Raw genomic sequence first — 22,045 nt, 5'->3', positions numbered from 1 at the left:
TATCATTCACAGAAATGTGATACTTCCCCTTCTTATTTAATATATATTTTTCTGTAAAAAATGTAATTTTTTAAATAATTTACAAATTTTAAGCTATTTGAACTTGAAAAGTAATTTTCTTTACAAAAAAAAAAAAAAAAATATATTAGAATTCTTAAGATTTATTTAGTTACATAAGAATAATACTATATTATTTTAATATAATATTTGTGTATTATAAATAATGAATTAGTTTAGTTCCGCTTTGCTCGTTACACGTGCGTGTGGTGTGTTCTTTGTTTTTTTAGTAGAATTCATATTACCCAGTGATTAGTGTCGGAATAAGTACTTATAATAACCATTATTGTACGTATGATTATTATAATAAAATTATGAGTTCTTAAACTTTAACTTACTATTTTTTCTATCTATAAAAATATAACATTGAGTTGTGATAAAAACAATGAAAACAATATTTCTATAAACTTCAACTTAAATTTAATTTTTTCATAACAGTTATTTATCAAATTATTTAATTTTGTTTCAAAGATAAAATTTTAATAGAATATTCGGTAAATATTATTTGTCAACTATAAATTACTATTAATAATGACATATTTTTATATTTATTAGAATTATTTATTGATTTATGTACTCTCGAATATTTTTTGTATTATATGATATTTATATTTTACTTAATCTGGCTAAACCTAATATTATTACTTATTTAATAAATTTTTAATTTTATTAATTGTAGATTATAAAAGTCAACAATTTTTCTATTATGTTCAATTATTAATTAATAATTATTATAAAATATGATTGTACAAAGTTAACAATAATAATAAATAATTTGGAAGATGTAATAAAAGTGTAAGCTTCTAAAATTACATTTTTTTTAAATTACAATATATTCACCAATATAATTCAAGAAAATAATCTTTATTTTTGTTTAAATACGTTAAAAAAAAAAACTGTGAATAAATAATCATTAATTTTTTAAATGTTAAGTTTAATTTATAAGGAATGTTATGTTACATTTTTAAGTTGTTTTGATCGATAAAAAAAAATTGTATTAATATTTATCGACATAAATATAAAAAAATGAGCCAACACATTTTATAAATAAATTATGTTTAAATCATCAATTAAAAGACAAGGTCATTTTTTGTACTAGAAACTGTCCAGAATTTTGAAACTCGAATTAAAGTGTACCTATGCTTCTCAAGTTATTATATAAGTAATGACAGACACAAAAAATAAGTTAAAAAAAACATTCTCCTCGTTGTAAAATCACTAACCTATAGTTTCTAATGTTTATTACATTCGATATTTATCCGTAAAATAATTATTTATAAAATAATTTTTGTTATATTATTGTGTTTCAAAAACAAAAAAAATATATTTAAATTATTAAATAATTATTTTAATAATTATTTTTAAATAATTTTATAATATTATTTTTTGATAGGTACTATATGAATCTATTTTTTTACTGTTCTTCAGTATTTATAAAAATATGTATTTGGATTTTGTCATAATAAAGTTAAAATAAATAAATAAATTTACAAATTTATAAGTATTAATATATTATGTTTTTAGAATAATAAGATAATAATATTGCAATAAATGCATTTTTTTCGGAAAAATTATATCATCCTATTAATTATTAATTATTATTATTAAAATAATTGACATTTGAATAGTCTCCTATCAGAAATTTTTTTCACAAACAATAGTATATCATACAATTCAATTTTAAAACTTATGATATTGACCCACTCGACATCTAATGAATAACAGAGTGGTATTTACACATATCTTTTTATTGTTGTTATTGTATAGTCATGTCTACATGTACACTTCACACCGCACTTAGGTAATTTGATATTATAGGTGGTGATATCATAACTATTATTATTTATACAATAATTTTGCACTACTTAAACCTCAAATTAGTTAATACTTTAAATTTTAATACGTATAATATTATGTTATTAGTATGTATATGAAATATATGACGAATAATTTTAAGTATTTTATTATCTAAAAATTGCGATTAAAATAATATAATGTAAATTTTATCCAGAAAACGCTATAGACGAATTTCTTATTTTCATTATAAATATGCTTAACATAGCAAAAAATGTACACTGATCAGTTCAAATTTAGCTTTTTTAGTTTCAATAGTAACATTATGAAACTTAAAAGTAAGAGCTTTATCCAAACTCGTATGTAGGTTTTATCATACATTATTTAAGGATTTGAAATTTTAAGGTTCATAAAAAATTAATTTGGATTTATGGTAGATTTTTTTTCCGATTAACTTATAACAAATTAAGTATTTCATTTTCAAATCTTAGGTATAATATACAATTTTTTATTTATTTCTAAGAACAAAATATTTTAATAATTTTCGCGAAATTTTTATGAATATTGTCAAACTTCTAAATTTAAATGGTTTATAGACAGAAATACTGTAACTTTACATTTTAAATAAATTTTAATTGAGTAATAAATAATTTATGAGAGCTTTGTAGTTTCTAGCATTTATATCCAGCGCATAATTTTTAATCTACATTAAAATATGTTGATTTTATTAACTTAGTTTTTTATATAAATATTATATAAGAAAAAAATGAAACATTTTAATAACCAACACTTAGCTCAAAAAGAGTTGATATATTTTGAAAATTTAAAATATATCTATTCTAAAATAAAAAAAAATTCGCGGTTTTCCTTCTCATCTACAACCGATAAGGTTAGGTTATAATCAGATCAAGGTGGATATATCCACCTTGAATCAGATATTTATCAATGTTAGGTAGTGTTTATTAGCTTTAATCACAAGTGAACTCTTGTACATAGTAAGTAAGCATTTTTTATTGTGAACACGCAGAGTGATACTGTCCCACGGTCTGAAGGAATTCTCTTTGTTGTCAGTCTTGGGACCAAGCGGGCCCCAACCGTGTCTCGCTATCTGTGTAAGTGGTTAGTGTTGTTTTGTCCGATAATTCTGTAAAACCTCCGTTACTTAAGTATATGTTATGTTTGTAACCTTTGAAGTTTCTTTATAATTGAATAATAAACTGATAAACCGAAAAACGCGTTAGATATTATCTACTAGGAATAATAGGTAGTGGAGACGTCTATAACACAACCAAATGTATGAATATTGGTTGTAGGACACTTTATACGCTCATCCACAAAAAATTAAAACCACGGACAGTTTGTACTATTTCAGGTAAAAAATGTCAAAACCTAAAAATATGTTTAACATAATTTGTTATAACAAAACACAGGTAGTTAACAAATATAAATAATATTAATAATAATATTAATAGTTATGGTAATTTATTCATCAATTCGTGTTATACACAGGCACTTGAATTTTTAAAACATTCACTGTCAATTATAAGTTTTAAATTATAATATATACATAATACATTTAAAAATTGAAAGTATGCAAATTATATCAAGTAATTGTATATTTGTTATTATTTTATTTTCGTGCTGTACACAGGCTTCGTGAATTCTATTTTGTGTATTTTGGTTTTTTTTTTATGTTTTTGTTTAGATGACTAGAACATTCATCCAATTGCAAAGATGATTTATAAGTTATAATACTCATCGGTTTATAAAGGTTTGTAGTAATTTTTCCGTAAACGGGAATCGTCACTTTTGAACACTTCCAACGAATATTCTTGAAATGGTATATTCATACCCATTTATAAAAAAATTTAGATTTAGATTAGTTGTTTGGTTTTTGTTCATTTTATACCTATTATTTTAGAGTGAATAGGTTAATACTTCATATTTAATACTTCTAATACTATGATACCAAACACTTATATCATACCGATTGCGATCATGATTCGCAATTTAAAGTTTTGAACAATTAAATTTTATCTCATTTTTTAAAATATATTTCCTGGTTTATTTATAGCGTACAAAACGACCGTGATCGAATTTCACCAATTTGTTTCCCCGTACAAAGTGTCCGCGATATGCAACTCAAACAATAGATAGTACAAACTGTCCATTTACCGTGAATATTATATAACGTGATTTTTTTCAAACTGATATATTATGGGTGTATATGATTGGAAAAATTAAATCTATTTAGCGATAGACCGGTACAAAGGTAAGGTTAATGACGATATTCAGAGTTTTTTTTCAATCATTTTGAATCGTAAAATATGTCTATGGATAACAATAAAAATTATTAACCTTGTTAATTTATTATATTATTTAAACTTGAGATAATTTCCATGGTTATACAGATAAGTTAAATATTTTATTTGTAAATCAATAATGCACGGCTGTTGCTCATACGCAACAGTATTTAGCACTACACGGGATGTATAACTTTTTTGACGCATTTCAATGACATGTTTTTGCGTATTTTGTTATTTTAATTTTGATAATATAAATTAGTTTTTTTTCATTATGTATAGAAAACATATTTTGTTTGATAAAGAATTTTTTATAATTGCTGCTGGAAAATTTACAACAACAACTAACTTTTTCAACTTTTTCAACTTATAAAACTAAAAGAAATATTTTAAAGTATTTTTACATATTTTTTAGTTTCAGAACTATCTAAAAACAGTTCGTAATAAAAACAATAACATGCAGTCTTGGGTTAACGTATCAATGACTATTTGTTTTTGAAAAAAATTCAATTTGGTACACCTTTTTAAAATAGTAAGTACCTAAGTATTATAAGTATATTATTATTATATTATTATTATTATTATAAATACCTAGGTACTTATAATTATTAGCGTGAAATTATAGTACAGTGTCTATAATTTATATGTTATCTATATTTTTAAAGAAATATTTGATATTCGAAATTCAAAAAATCTGTTAGCTGTAGCTAACTAATATTAACAGTGTTTTATTGATTTAAATATAAAAATACCAACCAATATTTTTTTTAAATAAACATTAATTTCTATTTAATCATTTTATTTTTTTTTAAGAGATTAAATACCTATGAAATATAACCTATTGTAAAGTGGTTAGGCAACACTAGAAACCTATAAATAAAAATTACTCATAAACCTACTTATGTTTTATAATAAGTAGGTATAAAAAGTATATAAAAATATGGAAAATATTAAGTATTAATTGTTTTTTATAGTATATGTATATGTTGGCATTGTCATATTGATCAGAGTGTGAATATATATTTGAGTAATGCTTTTATGCCATTCAGTCCATTCAAAGTAACCGTAATAATGAACACGTCGTTTTATACAATGAAGTTATTTGTGTATTATATTATTGCCGGTTTGATAACAAATAAAACTGTCGGCGCGTTACAAATTCTTGCGATAGAATATATTCCCGCTAGGAGTCATTGGAATTTTATGAGTGCAATTCTTCAATCTTTGTCTGATAATGGTCATAATGTTACCGTATACACTCCATTCCAAGCTGGAAATCGGAGTAACTACACAGAAATCAATTTGGAATTACCATCAAACGTCGGAATGGATGCCATAGAAACGTTAAAAATGTTTGGAAAACCTACGGATATGATAATTACCGTCATGAACATGACTCGTCATTTTTGCAATATTGCACACGAACAAAAGGATATTCGAGAATTATTAAACAGTGGTAAATCAAACTATGATATTATTATCACTGAAACAGCCTCGTCAGAATGTTCATCTTATGTAGCTTCTAAAACAAACTTGCCAATGATATACGTAGTCCCTTCGCCAATGCTTACCCACATCGAACATAGTGTATTTGGAGACGGGCCGAATCCAGCAACAGTATCAAATCTGTTTTCTAATCATGCAGTACCTAGAACATTTGCTCAACGATTATCAAATTTTATTCTTTTGGGTACTAGTTTGTTCGCATTAATATATAAAGAAATGGAACTGAAAAAAATTGACCCACAACCATATGATTTGGTGAAACCTAAAAAACCGTCGTTGGTGTTCATGAACACCCATTACATAACCGATGCGCCAAGACCTCTGCCTGCAAATGTCATTCAAGTTGGAGGAATACATTTAAAATCACCAAATAGCATACCGAACGTAAGTTATTATAATGTAAATTGATATAGTAACATTTTCCAAAAGTTTATTTAATGTTAGTTATGAGCTTATTACTCAGGTCTATCGTTTTAGTTTTTTTAATCCTTGGTGTTTATATATTTTCAAAAATTTTCAAATCATTACCATTCTTGTTGTTATTTTATTCATTATTCTATATTGTATGTTATTAACATAATTATAATTTAGACTTAAGTAATTGTAGATAGTGTATTCACATAATTAAAATAACATAGTAATGATTGTGAATTTATGAATAACTTTAGCAAGTTTAACATTATAAATGGTGGAATAAATTTGTTGATTATATATGGTGAATGAATGGATGATTTAAGCTCTTTCTGCTAGAGTGCTTGAAATCTAGTTCTTCTACTGTACTTATTCATCGTTTATGATGGGCGCTGTTTAATGAATCTAAGAGTTTTTTTAGTAGTATCATCGTCGAGTGCTCTCTCTCTAGGGATCTATTGTTTTGCTGTAGACATAACAATTCCTAGAAAGCGATTGTAGTTTTTTATTTCTGGGGGAATCTAGCGGATGTTGTCGTCTAATTGAGCAGTGAAATTGGCCCAATTTGCTTTTCTAAAATTCCATCTCGGTTTTGTCATAGAATTTATGATTGGTATTTGGAGACCAATTTGTGCAAATACTGGGCGATGTTGAGAGTTGGGAAATGCATTGAGAACCTGTCTGTAGCAACCAAAAAGTCTTCTGTTGAAATTCTCAGTTACGAAGCAGAGATTGGGGTTGTACCCTCTATTCCATCTGCCCAAATGAAAGGAAGGAGCCCTACTTTGCGTCGTATATTAAATACAATTTTTTTGTGGAGGGCCATTCATATATCAGATCTCCGTTAAGGTTGTTATCAGTGTATTCCCATGATTGGTGGTGGCTATTATAGTCACCGTTTTAAATAGCAGGGTGATTCAATATGGTGGGGAAGTTACCGGTCCGGTCCAGTCTACGGCAAGTGGTTTGTATGTATTATGTATGAGGATCCCAGATACACTAACTGTTATTGTAGAGATATCATTCACAACAGATTTAGGTATTAAATTCCAGTTTGAGATACTATCTTTTATGTGTGTCACAGATACGTATCTACGGTCATAGGTAGCGGCAGCGAATGTATATCCTGGAATGTTACCGCGTGGCTACAGTTAATGTTCATCAGCTGTATGTAACTCTTCTAAGAGTAAGACGTCGATGTTATAGATATATAGCAATTTTGTTAAGTAGTCCGATTTTGCTTTGCTGATTCCTTCTATATTAAGTTGAAGAATATGGAGCTGGAGGCCCATATTCCAAGTTCACGAGTCCTGAAAAGAACTGTTTTCTGAGGACTCCTCGTTATGTCGAGAGGAGTCCATGCCGGAAGATGATTTTAAGAATCACAATTCGGCGGCTAAATTGGTGTTAGAGCCTTAGCCGTCTAAGCAGAGCTTAGCCGTTGTCCGGAGTGTACTATGTAGAAGCCCTCTAACGAACATACTCCATATATTGTTGCATGATCAGTGATAACTAGTATAAAATTAACTATTTTTTTACTGATTTAAGGATATACTGGAGTTTATTGAGAACTCACCACATGGAGTGATTTATTTTACATTTGGTTCAATCATTTTAATGTCAACATTACCAGATCATATTCAAAATGCGTTTAAAGAAGCATTAGCACAAGTACCTCAGAGAGTTTTATGGAAATATGAAGGAGAAATGAAAGATAAACCAATTAATGTAATGACGAGTAAATGGTTTCCTCAGCGTGATATACTTAGTAAGATCTCTTGAATAAAATATGACAATATTGTTAGTATTATACTTAAATTAATATTTTAGTGCATCCCAAAGTAAAATTATTTATTAGTCACGGAGGTATATCTGGTGTATATGAAGCTATAGATGCAGGTGTTCCTGTTCTTGGATTCCCCTTATTCTACGATCAACCTAGAAACATAGACAACTTAGTTGAAGCAGGAATGGGAATGTCAATGGATCTGTTAACAGTACAAAAGGATGAATTCTTAAAAAATATTTTAGAACTCACTAATAATGAAAAGTGAGTTAGCAGTAAATACGATAAATATTGAATTAATTGTTTATTATACTACATTATTATAGATACACAAAAAATGCTAAAATCACTTCTGAAAGATTTAAAGACCGACCGATGTCACCAGCAGAATCAGTTGTTTACTGGACAGAGTATGTAGTTCGTCATAATGGTGCACCACATTTAAAAACTCAAGCATTTAATTTAACGTGGTATCAATACATTTTATTGGATGTTGTTGCTGTTATATTAATTGTTATCTTTTTAGTTATTTTTATCACTTTCAAAGCTTTTAAAATTATATATAATACATTTTTAAAAAATTCTCAAACGATTAAACCAAAATCAGAATAATTTGAAAACTAACTATCTACATAATAACGAGTGTGATATAAAATGTGGGAAGGAATTCAGAATTCAATAAACATACTTTAATTTTCACATCATTCATATCATTCGTATCATTCCTCAAGTAACATCAAATTTTTATTTATTTATGTTTAATTGATATTTTATAAAGAACTACTTTTTAAGTTAAAACTTATGACAGTAGTACATACCATTTAAAACAAGCCATAATATTATGTGTATTATAAACCAATTCTTGATAACGAGCTGATATGTTTTAATGTTTATTATGTTTCATTATTAATTTAAGAACAGCAGTATTAATTTACGATTTAATTATAAAATTTATAATATTTTAATTTAATTTAATTTAATTACTATGACTGTTTAAATGTTTTCATGTATACTGTTATGATTTTAAATGTGTATCGTTTATTAAGATCTTAGATAATAAATAATATTCAAATATTAGTTTATTTCGGTTGATAGTAAAATTCAGCTAAACTTATGTAACATATTATTGTTTTGTAAGTTTAATTTTTTTTTAAAAATTTATCGTTATTGTATGATATGTTGTTACACTTTGTTTTATTACCTACAAGTGCAGCTTTTTTTTATATTGTAACGTGCCACGTACAAGCAACCAAATGATGTAATGTTGAATGGGTTAATTGTAAAAAATGTAGACTGGTTAAATTATTCTAAGTGTTTTTTTATTGAAAAATATTCTAAGTCCAAATAATTAATTTAATTAAACTGTGAAAAATATTCTAAGTCCAGGAGACATAAATATTGAACTGAGTGACGTGAAGGTGCTCGCTCTAACTCTGGTGAATCACGTCTGAAATGCGCCTATTCGGGGCCCCCTTATATATCATCCAGAGATTCCCGCGGTACCTACAGATCCCTGATGGTCAGCGTCACCTGCATCCGCTTCTTCCCACGCCTCTGCGTTATCCGCACAATGTCGCGCGTCAAACAATGTTCATATCATTCTATCGGGTGGTAATTATGTGCCTATAATATTTTATACCGGGTGACAAGCATACGTGCGATGATCTGTCTCTGACCCTGAACGATGCCGCCACATAGTATAATTTATGATTATGTACTATTGTCGGCGCGTTCAGCATTCTTACGCCGCTCCGCCGCCGTTGGTGATTTATGTTAATATGTTAGGAAAATCTGTACTTAATCTCCTGTTCGCTTTTAGAATCCGATTATAGTAATATTTTTTATACTTCTATCATAAAAATTGTCTGTTGCACCCCCAATGTTTAAGTTATTGTTGGCTGTGGAATGTAGTAATTTATATATTATATTTAATATAAGTATTAGAGCACGTTGCAATATAATTATAATTTTTATTACTTTAAAAAATAATGGTGCAGTAACTGCTATTCTGATGTACAGTGCTAAGTGTACCTGGCCATTGAGGATTCAGTTACTGTAATTTATTATATGTTAAATTGAATTGAATTAAAAATTATTATTCATTACACACGAAAAACATTTTTTAGTGAAATCGATCAATCATGTCTATGCTAAATATATTTTATGATATATTTATATATTATGTTTTGTAACTCATTAAAAAAATATTGATACCAAAAAATGAATGATTGTACTTAAAATTTATCTGGTTATCACTTATTAGCAGGTGCTGACAACGATGAATGAAGTGCATTCAATGTACAAGTGACATATTTTGATGCATCAAATAGTCGACTATTTAGCAATAAAAATAAAAATGTTTTACGTTCATGCAAGTAGAAATGAAGCTGATTTTCTTTGTTAAGTGTTTATTAGTATGGAATTTTTTAACGGTTAGGTTTTTGATGGGGACACAAATTATCAAATTATTAAAAATATAAAATATAATACAAATTATTCAATAAGACAACAAAAACAATACATCATAAGATTTTGTGTTTGTACTAATGTTCTGCATTTTAATGAAAAAGGTATTTTTTATAATGAGGTAATTCAAGTTGCTTACTATTCTTATATTTATATTATAGCTAGAGATGGATATGTTACTCAAAAATCAGTATCGCGATACTATAATATACAAGATACTTGGCTTTGGAATATCGTGATACTAGATACGCGTTAGAAACATTTCAACACAGGTTTCTTAAATTTTTTATTTATTATTGTGAGGGTGATCACTTCGTTAAGTAATGGTTAGTTAAGAAAAAAAAAAAAGTGAAATTTGTTTAGTAATGATAATAACTTTATAAAAAAAACTTAATTTGTAAACGTAATATATATTATTTTAGTTATGAAGTATCAATAATATAATAAATGCAATATTTTTTGAAAAATATATTATCCTATCATGATGTAAAAAGTAAAATAAATGACTTCAATATCTATAATAAATAAACAAAACACATGTTGATATAATAATATGCTGATAGAGTGTTTTCGATCAAAATATAAAGAAACATACAAGAAAAACTATATTTCAATTTGGAACATGATTAACTAAAGAATATTATTTTGAATATTTCTATTGTAAAATGTCCATAATGATGACAGTGAAAATACCTTTCACAGATGCATTTTAAAAATACTCCTAAGTATGAATACGATTAAATTTAGACTCAATAAATACATTTTTTCAAATTATTACTTAAACTGCATATAAAAAATATGAATTTTTATTATGATATATTTTTCTATAAGAGATGAAGTAGATGCGATATTGACTACTATTAAGTGGTTAATCAACTAAAAACCTATAAATAAATATTATTCATATACCTACTTGTAGAACATATTAAGTAGGTATAAAAGGTATGTAAAAATATTAAGTATACTTTGTTAGTAATAGTATATAAATTGACACTGTTCTATTGTTCTATTTTTTTAATGCTTTTATAACGTTCAGTCCATTCAAAGTAACCGTAACAATGAATACGTCGTTTTGTAAAGTGAAGTTGTTTGTGTATTATATTGTTACCAGTTTTATTACATATGCATCTGTTGATGCATTGCAAATCCTTGCAATAGAACATATTGCCGCTAAAAGTCATTGGAATTTTATGAGTGCAGTTCTCCAATCTTTGTCAGAAAATGGTCATAATGTTACCGTATACACTCCATTTCCCGTTGGAAATCAGAGCAACTACACAGAAATCAGTTTGGAATTATTACCATCACAAGTCGGAATGGATGCCGTAGAATTATTAAACATGTTTGAAAAACCTACAGATATGATACCTTTAATCATAAATATGACTCGAGATTTTTGCAATATTGTTTACGAACAAAAGGAAATACAAGAATTATTAAACAGTGATAAATCAAACTATGATATTTTCATCACTGAAGTTTTGTCGTCGGAGTGTTCATCCTATGTAGCATCCAAGTTAAACTTGTCACTGATATACGTAATTCCTTCGCCGATGATCACCTATATGGAGCACTCTGTAATTGGAGAGGTGTCTAATCCTGCAACAGTATCTCATCTTATGTCTCACCACGCAGTACCTAAAACTTTTTATCAACGATTATCAAATGTTATCATTTTGGGTTTTAGTTTGTTTGAGTTAATATTTACAGAAATGGAACTGAAAAAAATTGACACTCAACCATATGATCTGGTGGAATCTGTAAAACCATCGTTGGTATTTATAAATACACATTACATAACCGATGCGCCAAGACCTCTGTCTGCAAATCTCATTCAAGTTGGAGGAATACATTTGAAATCACCAAATAGCATACCAAATGTAAGTTATGATTTAATTTATATATTAAAATTATCCACAAGTTTATGTATCCTTAACTTAACCTCTTAACCTCTTAACCTAACTTAGGTTTATTATTTTAGTTCTTTTAATTGTTGGTTTTACATGTTTACAAACATTTTTAAAACCATTACCAGTCTCAAGGTGAATTTTTGTTGGTTATAACATGATCAGTATTAATCTAGTATTTAGTAATGTAGAGTGTTACTGTATAGATTAGTAATTCACATCATTTTTTGTTTGACAATTGTTTAATTTTTTAGAATTATATCGTTAATGAAAACCAAAGGAATATACATTTTTTTATCGGAGATAGCTTATTAGGTAACGTTTATCTGGACAATCATTACAAAAATGGAAATAACCAATAATCAAAATTTCCAAATTGATATAATTCTACCATGAAAACGTATAAAAATAAAATAACTACATTAAACTCCCGAATACCATTTTTAATGTTGTAAATATTTGAAATAAAAAGGCTAAAAAAATAATTTGGATTTTTAGAACTTTTTTTTTATTTGTCCATTAACTTATAAAGAATTTTGTATTAAATATTCAAATCTGAAATATAAAATAATTTTTTTTATGAATTTCTAACTACAAAATGATTTGTATATTTTTGAGATTTTATCTAAAATCCAACTTTAAAATCTTTAAAAACATAAGTTTTAAGCAACAATAATAAATATACATTTTTGATAAATTTTAATTGATTAAAAAAATAATTTATGAAGAGCTTTGTATACATTTTCTATTATTTCTATCCAGAAAATAGTCTTTAATTGACATTTTAATAATAAATACTAAAAAAATCGAAATTTTCTCAAGATTACGTATAGTTCAAATATAAAAAGACCAACCAAAATTTTACAAGCGATGTGTTTTAAAATAAACATTAATTTCTGTTAAGATATATTTTTCTATATAAGCGATAATAATAGGAGATAAAACTTATTATTAAGTGGTTAGACAACTAGACATTTATAAAAAAAAATATTCATCTACCTACTTATGTTCTTTGATTAGATAGTATAAATATCGAATAAAATTATAACAAACATTAAGCATTTGTTGGTTTTGTAATATAAGTTGTCACTATTATATTAATGAGAATGTGAATTAATTTAATCATCTAATGCTTCTATAGCATTCAGTCCATACAAAAAACCGTAACAATGAACACATTGATTTTAAAATGAAGTTATTAGTGTATTATATTTTTGCTGGTTTGATTACATATGAATTTGTTGATGCATTGCAAATCCTTGCAATAGAAAATGTTGCCGGTAAGAGTCATTGGAATTTTATGAGCGCAATTCTTCGGTCTTTGTCGGATAATGGTCAAAATGTTACTGTATTTACTCCATTTCTCGATAGTAATCGGGTAAACAATACAGAAAATGGAAATGAAAAAAATTGACCCACAACCATATGATCTGGTAAAACTTATAAAACCGTCGATGGTATTTATAAATACACATTACATAAACGATGCCAAGACCTCTGCCCACAAAATACAAATGTAATACCAATTGGAGGAATATATTTAAAAACACTAAATAACACACCAAATGCGAGTAATAAGTAAACTAATCCAATAAAATTGTCAATAAGTTTTTGTATTATAGTCAGTTAGGACTTACGTGTATCTTTTCAGTTATTTAATTATTGGTTTCTACATATTATGTACGAGCATTTTTAAATCTTTACCAGACTCCTGGAGCATTGTTATAGATTATATGAATATGATAAGTATTAATCTGGTATTTGGTTTACTATATTCAGAGTGTTTTATGAATTTGTTGTAAATTGTGATTAAATTTTGTAAAATATTATTTTTAAATACTTACCTTTTTTATTTTTATTATTAATTTAAGGATATACTTGAGTTTATTGAGAACTCACCACATGGAGTGATTTATTTTACATTTGGTTCAGTCATTTCAATGTCAACATTACCAGATCACATTCAAAATGCGTTTAAAGAAGCTTTTGGGCAAATACCTCAGAGGATATTATGGAAGTACGAAGGAGAAATGAAAGATAAACCAATTAATGTAATGACGAGTAAATGGTTTCCTCAGCGTGATATACTTCGTAAGATATTTGGAATAAAATATGACAATATTATTAGTATAATTATACTTAAATTTATATTTTAGTGCATCCTAATGTAAAATTATTTATAAGCCACGGAGGTATATCTGGTGTATATGAAGCTGTAGATGCAGGTGTTCCTGTTCTTGGATTTCCATTTTTCTATGATCAACATAGAAATATAGATAACTTAGTTGAAGCAGGAATGGGAATGTCTATGGATCTGTTCACTATTCAAAAAGATGAACTATTAAACAATATTTTAGAACTCACTAATAATGAAAAGTGAGTTAGCAGTAAATACGATAAATACCGAATTAATTGTTTATTATATTACATTGTTATAGATACACGAAGAATGCTAAAATCACTTCTGAAAGATTTAAAGACCGACCGATGTCACCAGCAGAATCAGTTGTTTACTGGACAGAGTATGTAGTTCGTCATAATGGTGCACCACATTTAAAATCTCAAGCATTTAATTTGACGTGGTATCAATACATTTTATTGGATGTTATTGTTGTTATTCTAATTTTTATCGCTTTAGTTATTTTCATTACTTACAAAGTTTTTAAAATTGTATATTATAAATGTTTAAAATATTCACAAACTATCAAACCAAAGTCAGAGTAATTAGACATCTATATGGTCTTATTTAATTATATAATACAATTTATTTATAATATTGATAGTTGTTAATATCAAAAATAAATTAATATTTAAATGTTTAAAAAAAAATCAAATAAACTACTTTTTTATGTATTATATTTTGTACTGTTTGATATCCTCAATATTATGTTCAATTTTATTATCGCTCATAACTGTTGATTTCATAACGTCATAGAGTTTATTTAATTGAATTGGGAATATTATTTAATTATATCGATTTTATATAAATCTATTACTTTTCCGCCAATATTTTTTTACTTTTATTGCATAAGAATAATATTTTAGATGCATTACATAGATTCTGTGTTACGTATACAATATAATATTATATATATATATTATATACTAGCTGACCCCGTGCACTTCGTTGCCCGTTAAAAATGCAAATTCTATATAATATGATTCGAATTTTGATTAATTTGTTATTTACTATTCGGTTTAACAGTGTTCAAAACTTAGACATTTTCATTGACTGTTTTGATTCTCGAAAATCTTGTGAAAGCACCACTTTAATATGCGAATTTTGTAAAATGCTTTCTTATTAGTTATTACACACTAAATTTGTGATACGATTTTACGAATGTACCGTGTAAATTGTAAGCATCGATCTATCATTGTTCAGGTTCTACGTTTATCAGTCAGTGAGTTACTCAAGTCATAATATTATAGTCATTCTGCTTACTGTTGCCGTGAGACTCTCTTATGATTATGAGAGCAGTATATTATCATGTAGGCAATCCACACGTGGTGGATTGCGGACCCCGCGAGATGTGTATAAGAAGTTTATAATTTCTAACACTTAAGTTTCAAAGTTTTTTCATTTTTTTTTTTTTTTTTACAGTGGGTAAAATACAATAATGTGCCATCTCGTGGTTTTTGTATTGTTGCCTTTTGGTAAAACAATAAAACTTAGTATAACTTGTTATGTTAGTCTATTGCTGTGAATTTGAAATTTACTGTGGACATTGACTTATTTCGATAATTCTTTTTTTTGTTGATATGGTTTTAACAAAATATAACAACAGATCTGTAACTATTATATTCAATCATAATCAATAGCGACATTAATATAGTTTATTTTCTTGCTGAACTGCAGTGACAGTTATACATTGTCTTATACATTTTTGCCTCCATTTTTATATATTTAGATTTTTAATTTCTTTTTTACTATGACAACGATTTTAGTTTGTACGTCTATTTGCTTGCATTATTAAAAACAACCTTGCTATAACATTTTAAATAAATTATTTATTTTATTTAAATGGTTACCATTGACTACCAAAAATAATTTAGTTTACTATTTGCTGAACAGATGGCGCCTCTGTAATTTCATCACCATATCGTCTCTCAAACCTGATAACTTTTTCAAATTTTTCGTCCGTATGAACCTTTTCCGCAATGAGCTCTTCAATTTAAAAAAAAATTCAGCCAAATCGGTCCAGGGGTTGTTGAGTTATGCGCTTACCAACACATTTTGCGATTCATTTTTATTTATAAGATATTTATGTTTATGTTATTCATTTTTCAAATACATGGGTTTTTATTTTATTTAATCTTAAAATAATACTTATTAAATTTTTTCCATAAATTTTATTAATTAAATTTTTTCCATAAAAAGAAAATCCTTGATCGCGATTATGACGCAGTTATTTTTCTGCATTTATATGGTTGTTTTTCTTTATGTAAAATGTAAATACAATACTCAATAATATTGAAAGCACTATTATCTAATAAATGTATTTTCATATTTGCTTTTTATCTATACTGTAGCTGCATTCGTTCTTTAAAGGATGAAACCGTTTACTCTTGAACTTAATAACTTAACAAGTATTAATATTACATTGCTACTATTATTTATTTTTATTTTTTTTAAAACGCAACAGCAGTCATTAAGTCAGGTACATATTGAATATGTGTTATAAAATTGTGTATTGAAAATTATTGACTTATTATATAATAACAACAACTGTAATATTAAGTGGTGGAAAGAATTCTGTATAGAATAAACATACTTAAAATAACACGTTATTCTTATAGAAGTTACACTAAATTATGTATTATATACGTGTTTTAAACTTTTATATAGAACTAGGACCTAGGTACTTACTTATCAGGTAAAATTAATTTTAATAGTAGGTATAGCATTATTAAAAATACATCATAAAATGTTTGTATCTATTATACAATTCTCCATAAAGAATCAAATTTTAAACATTATCATTAGTTATGTGAACGTAAGTTTTAATGATTATTACGTTTTATTACCTATCGATTTTTAATTTAATAATATCACTGTATCACTTTATAATAATCACTGTATATTATACACTGTACTGATTTAAAATGTTTTTGTCTATTAGGAATTTGAATAATATTTATCCAATGAATAGTTTAAATACCTAGTTTGGTAGCCAAAAATAGTTAAATTTATGTAACATATTATTATTAATTTGTAAATATTAATAGATAGTATTAGATACATTGTTACACTTTATTTTATTATTTACAAGCCTACAAAATATGCTAAATTGTTGTGTATGGTTTTGAATTTATTTTATTATCAAAATATGGTTAAAATACTGTACTGATGTACAATAAGTATCAAGTGAACCTTCTCAATGAGGAGTAATACTTGATAATACTATAATAGTATATCTAGACAATGAATCAAACCATCTTTTACTGTAGTTGGTAGATAACTTCTTTGAAATAAAGTTATTAATTATTTTTTTTATTTAAAGATTAAGGTTTTTAAGATAATTAATACATCTTTATAGTTATTGACAATTTTAAAGAAAACTGAAATTAAATACGACATGTGGACGAAAAATCGTCAACTAAATTTAAATTAAAATTTCTTTGAGCAAATTTGAGCCAGTTAGCAGAGTGTTTACACATTGCGCATAATTTTCATGTTTGGAACGTGCTCATTTCAGTTCGTCCGCATTTGTGCTCATATGTAAACGTACCTTAACAATTAAACCGACTATCAGTACACCGGGTATACGTACATGGAAATAAAGTAAATTTTATTATTGTGTGAAACTTGATATTTCGGTATAACTATAATTTACTGTAGATATAAGTGTTCATAGCTACAATAGAAGTCGATTTTGAAATGTGTTATAAATTATAGTTTTATATATTTGAACATAATAATATTATGTAATAATACTATTACTATTAACCACGATATTATCTTTATCCAGATATCGAACAAAAAAACAATCTAAAACAAGCTTGAAGCCAAGTATTCTAATATCTAAAAACAACCATATTATTCAATGACGATATTTCATAATAATTATTACTGATATACCATAATACTCGCCTTAAAAAAGTAGATAGCTTAGGTAATGCCCCCTTAGCCACATCCCTTAAACCCACCACTGGAAAAACGATCACGAGGTATCTTATTTATAATAATAATAACAATAAAACAAATAAAATAATTTTTTTTAAATTTTTTTATACATATTTTTAAGTTAAATGATGTAAATTTCATATAGGTACATATTTACAAGAGAAGAACACATGCTATGTACAATAATAATTATGAAATATATTTTTTAAACAAATAAAAGTGTCCTTATTTTTCTTTACTTATACTTTAATGTATATTATATATTTTACATAAAAGCATTATCAAAATTAATATATCGTTTTATATAAATGATAGGTGGAATCAACGTACAGCCAAACTACTGAACCGATTTATTTGAAATTTTCAGCAAATGTACTTATTACTTACTATGTATAGGATTTTTCAAAATTCGCATGTTAAAGGGTAAAAAGAGCATAAAATTGACAAACATTTTGAGATTTACTACCTATGGTAATTTTCGTTTATAGATAGTTGCTATTAGTTTCAATAATAATATAATCTGTCTTTCTGTCATTTGTCTGTTGCCATGGAAACAATCATGACTAAGTGCCTAACTATGTATAAATAAAAATTTCCATCGTAAATTTCAAAATTTCTGTTTGAGCACCTCTCGGGGTTGGTAAATATATTAATCAGATTTTAATTTAGTGTATGATGAATATATCTTCGTGTAAATTTTGCGAATAAATTTAAGGAATTTAAAAACAATTAACACAACAATACAAATAAATAAGATAACTAAAGCGATTACATCCAATAAAAAGTATTGGTACCACGTTAAATTAAGTGCTTGAGATTTAAGGTGTTCTGCTCCTTTGTGACGAATAACATATTCTGTCCAGTAAACAACAGACTTTTCCGGTGACATTGGTCGGTCTTTAAATATTTCTAAAGCAACTTTTGCGTTACGTGTATATCTAAAATAATAAAATTATATTAGAAATACCAATAAATATAAGTCATCAACAAATATTTACTTGTCGTTGTTAACAAGATCCAATACATTTTTTAAAAAAGTGTCTTTAGTTATTGAAAATAATTCCATTGATACTGCCATGCCTGACTCGACTAAATTGTCAATGTTTCTATGCTGATCACCGAATAATGGAAATCCTAATACTGGTACTCCAGCATCTACTGCTTCGTACAATCCAGATATTCCACCGTGACTGACAAAGAGTTTAATGTTTTTATGCACTGTAAATCATCAAAAACAAATTAATGAAGAATATAAATTTAAGTATCAACATTTGTTTTATTGAAACATCTTACGAAGAACATCACGTTGAGGCAACCATTTTATCGTCATGACATTTTTTGGTTTATCTTCCATTTCTCCCTCGTATTTTAATAAAACTTTTTGTGGAAGCTCAGCTATTGCTTCTTTAAATGCAGTTAAAATATTTCTTGGGAGTGAATTCACTGCGATAGTTGAACCAAATGTGAATAAAATGACTCCATGTGGAGAGTCTTCAATAAAATCCAATATATCCTGGAACCAATAGTTTTGTTTATTTTGCTTTTAAAATTCTTCAATGACTTTTTAACAAGGCCACAAGCCCGGTTTAAGGGATAAATAGGATTTCTTATTTCAGATATATATTTAGTTTAATTTTTAATTTAAATGTTATGCGTTAAATACTCAATTGGGTAATTTATTGCAATTACCAATATAATTATAATTGTAGTTTAAATAAAAAAGTATGAAAAATTTAGTATCATATTTTATGTACCTACATTATATAATTTATTCAATTTTTATCTAAAACTGTATGAGTTATATTTCTAGGACATTAGGTATTGAGATATTGAGAATTTTTCTTTTTTTCTTTTGACTTGGTATTTAAAAATATATTGATTATTAAGAAACTTATTACCTATTTAAGATTGTATTATAAATTTTATATTAAATTGTTACCTGAGGTATTTTTTTAGATGGTTTTAAATGAATTCCACCGACATGAACAGCATTTGACGGGGTTGGTCTAGGTTTGTCGCTTATGAAATGAGTGTTCGTAAAAACCAATGATGGGGGATTTATTATGTTTAAATCGTAAGGTTTTGATTCGATTACTTGAAGTAAGAATTCTTGAAATCTGATTACTGTACTGGTATACAAAAAAACAAGTGTATTAGTTAACCGTTGAAAGAACGTCTTGGGAATAGCGAATTGAAACAACATTGTTGATACCGTTGCAGGGTTATGGATATCACCATAAGTGATACGTTCCGTATAAGTATTTATTGGAATTGGACTCGTGTGTATCACTGGCAGGGTTGAGTTTTTTCCAATATATGACAAGCAACGAGAAATTATTCCAGGTTCAATGATAATTGCATCGAAATCAGTTTGCAATTTATTTGCCAGAATGTTGTTTAGTTGATCGTTTTTATTTAATATTTCGCAATTTTGTCTGCCTAATTTCATCATATATGAAGTAGACATAAGCTGATTGTTGAATTGTTGTCTCTTTTTCACTACATCCATTCCAATTTTTATCTCAAACATACTAGACATATCTATTTCTGTATAATTTTCTCGATTTCCGTCAAGAAATGGTGTAAATGCTGTAACATTGTGTCCATTGTCTGTCAATGCTCGAAGCACAGCACTCATAAAATTCCAATGACTCTTCCCTGCAAACGTCTCTATAGCTAATATTCTTGCGGCATTTCCTGGTTGAATGAATGTAAAACTGAATAATGTGAAAATTAATATTGAAACTACTGACTTCTGTGATATATTCATTTCTATAATATAACTATTAATTCAATTTAATTAGATACTGTGAACTGTATGTATCATTTACTGGTTGTAAAATGAAAATAATGTCGATTGTCTACCATCCGCACTCTTTATATACTAACGCAGTATACCTACTTAATATTGTGTAACTATAAAAATATAAAACTGTCTACATATGACTATTATATAAGTGTTTAGATATCCAACTTTATTTATAGTTAACTATAATAGATAAAATGTATCACGTGCAAATATTTTGGTTTATAATATTGCAACGTGCTCTGATACTACACACTAAATATAATACATAAACTCCATACCATAACCAACAATAACCAAACATTAAGAGTAGCAAATTTTATTATAATTGGGCTATTATGATAATGATGAAGTACGGATCAGTAATTTTGGTAATTTCAATAACTTTAGACCTAAAAATGAAGGGTAAGAATTAATCAAAAAGGTATCATCGCACGTACGCTTTCTACCCGGTAGAATATTATAGATATATAGTTGACGTACACTTATGACCCAACAGGAAATCATCTATATATGATTGACACAGAGCGTGGGAAGGCGAAGGCCGCACGTGCCACTGACCAGCAGGGATCTGCAGGTACCACGGGAGTCCCTGGATGATATAGATAAGGGGGCTTTGAATAGGCACATTTTAGACGTGATCCACCAGAGTTAGAGCGAGCACCTTACGTCACCCAGTTCAATAATTGTACCTTTTGGACTTAGAATATTTTTCAATAAAAAACACTTAGAAATATTTCATCAGTCTTCATTTTTTTTAAACTAATCTACTTGATATACTATATCTTTACTGTTGCTCGTACGTGGCACGCTACAATAGGTATGTGTATTTTTCTTTTTGGGTTAATACTAGTTTTCTTCATTTGTTTGCAAGTTAAGTGAATT

The 22,045-nt window shown here is 26.9% G+C and overlaps 3 protein-coding genes across 6 annotated transcripts in view; 2 read left to right on the top strand and 1 right to left on the bottom strand.

Moving 5' to 3' along the window:
* LOC114127678 (UDP-glucosyltransferase 2) overlaps positions 1 to 9,162 on the top strand; it is a 31,757-nt gene extending 22,595 nt beyond the window's left edge. For 2 of the 3 annotated variants that reach the window (XM_050203259.1, XM_050203258.1), the window contains exons 2-6: positions 4,570 to 4,686; positions 5,129 to 6,044; positions 7,620 to 7,839; positions 7,902 to 8,121; positions 8,184 to 9,162. In XM_050203259.1, the coding sequence (XP_050059216.1) occupies positions 5,193 to 6,044; positions 7,620 to 7,839; positions 7,902 to 8,121; positions 8,184 to 8,469 (1,578 nt within the window). In that variant the 5' untranslated portion in view covers positions 4,570 to 4,686; positions 5,129 to 5,192 and the 3' untranslated portion in view covers positions 8,470 to 9,162. Of the gene's footprint in view, positions 1 to 3,947; positions 4,124 to 4,569; positions 4,687 to 5,128; positions 6,045 to 7,619; positions 7,840 to 7,901; positions 8,122 to 8,183 lie in introns of those variants that run through there. The other variant, XM_050203261.1, reaches the window with a different exon arrangement.
* A 2,123-nt stretch (positions 9,163 to 11,285) lies between these two features.
* On the top strand, positions 11,286 to 15,086 carry LOC114127679 (UDP-glucosyltransferase 2). The gene is made up of 4 exons (XM_027991995.2): positions 11,286 to 12,203; positions 14,102 to 14,321; positions 14,387 to 14,606; positions 14,669 to 15,086. The coding sequence occupies exons 1-4, from the start codon at positions 11,382 to 11,384 to the stop codon at positions 14,952 to 14,954; spliced, it is 1,548 nt and encodes a 515-aa protein (XP_027847796.2). The 5' UTR covers positions 11,286 to 11,381; the 3' UTR covers positions 14,955 to 15,086.
* Positions 15,087 to 18,435: 3,349 nt separating this feature from the next.
* Positions 18,436 to 21,248, bottom strand: LOC114127696 (UDP-glucosyltransferase 2-like). 2 transcript variants are annotated; one of them, XM_027992020.2, is made up of 5 exons: positions 20,567 to 20,728; positions 20,294 to 20,483; positions 19,648 to 19,867; positions 19,353 to 19,572; positions 18,436 to 19,292 (listed from the first exon to the last, which is right to left on the bottom strand). In XM_027992020.2, exons 1-5 carry the CDS (start codon positions 20,590 to 20,592, stop codon positions 19,004 to 19,006), a joined length of 945 nt encoding a protein of 314 aa, XP_027847821.2. In that variant the 5' UTR covers positions 20,593 to 20,728; the 3' UTR covers positions 18,436 to 19,003. The 2 variants fall into 2 exon arrangements, with proteins under 2 accessions (XP_027847821.2, XP_027847820.2); XM_027992019.2 differs by having other exon boundaries at positions 20,294 to 21,248.
* Between the last annotated feature and the right edge of the window lie 797 nt (positions 21,249 to 22,045).

The sequence above is a fragment of the Aphis gossypii genome, chromosome 3, assembly GCF_020184175.1.
Source record: "Aphis gossypii isolate Hap1 chromosome 3, ASM2018417v2, whole genome shotgun sequence".
Classification (NCBI taxonomy): Eukaryota; Metazoa; Arthropoda; class Insecta; order Hemiptera; family Aphididae; genus Aphis; species Aphis gossypii.
Note: the sequence above shows the minus strand (reverse complement) of the source record. Positions and strands in the feature narration are given on the sequence as shown.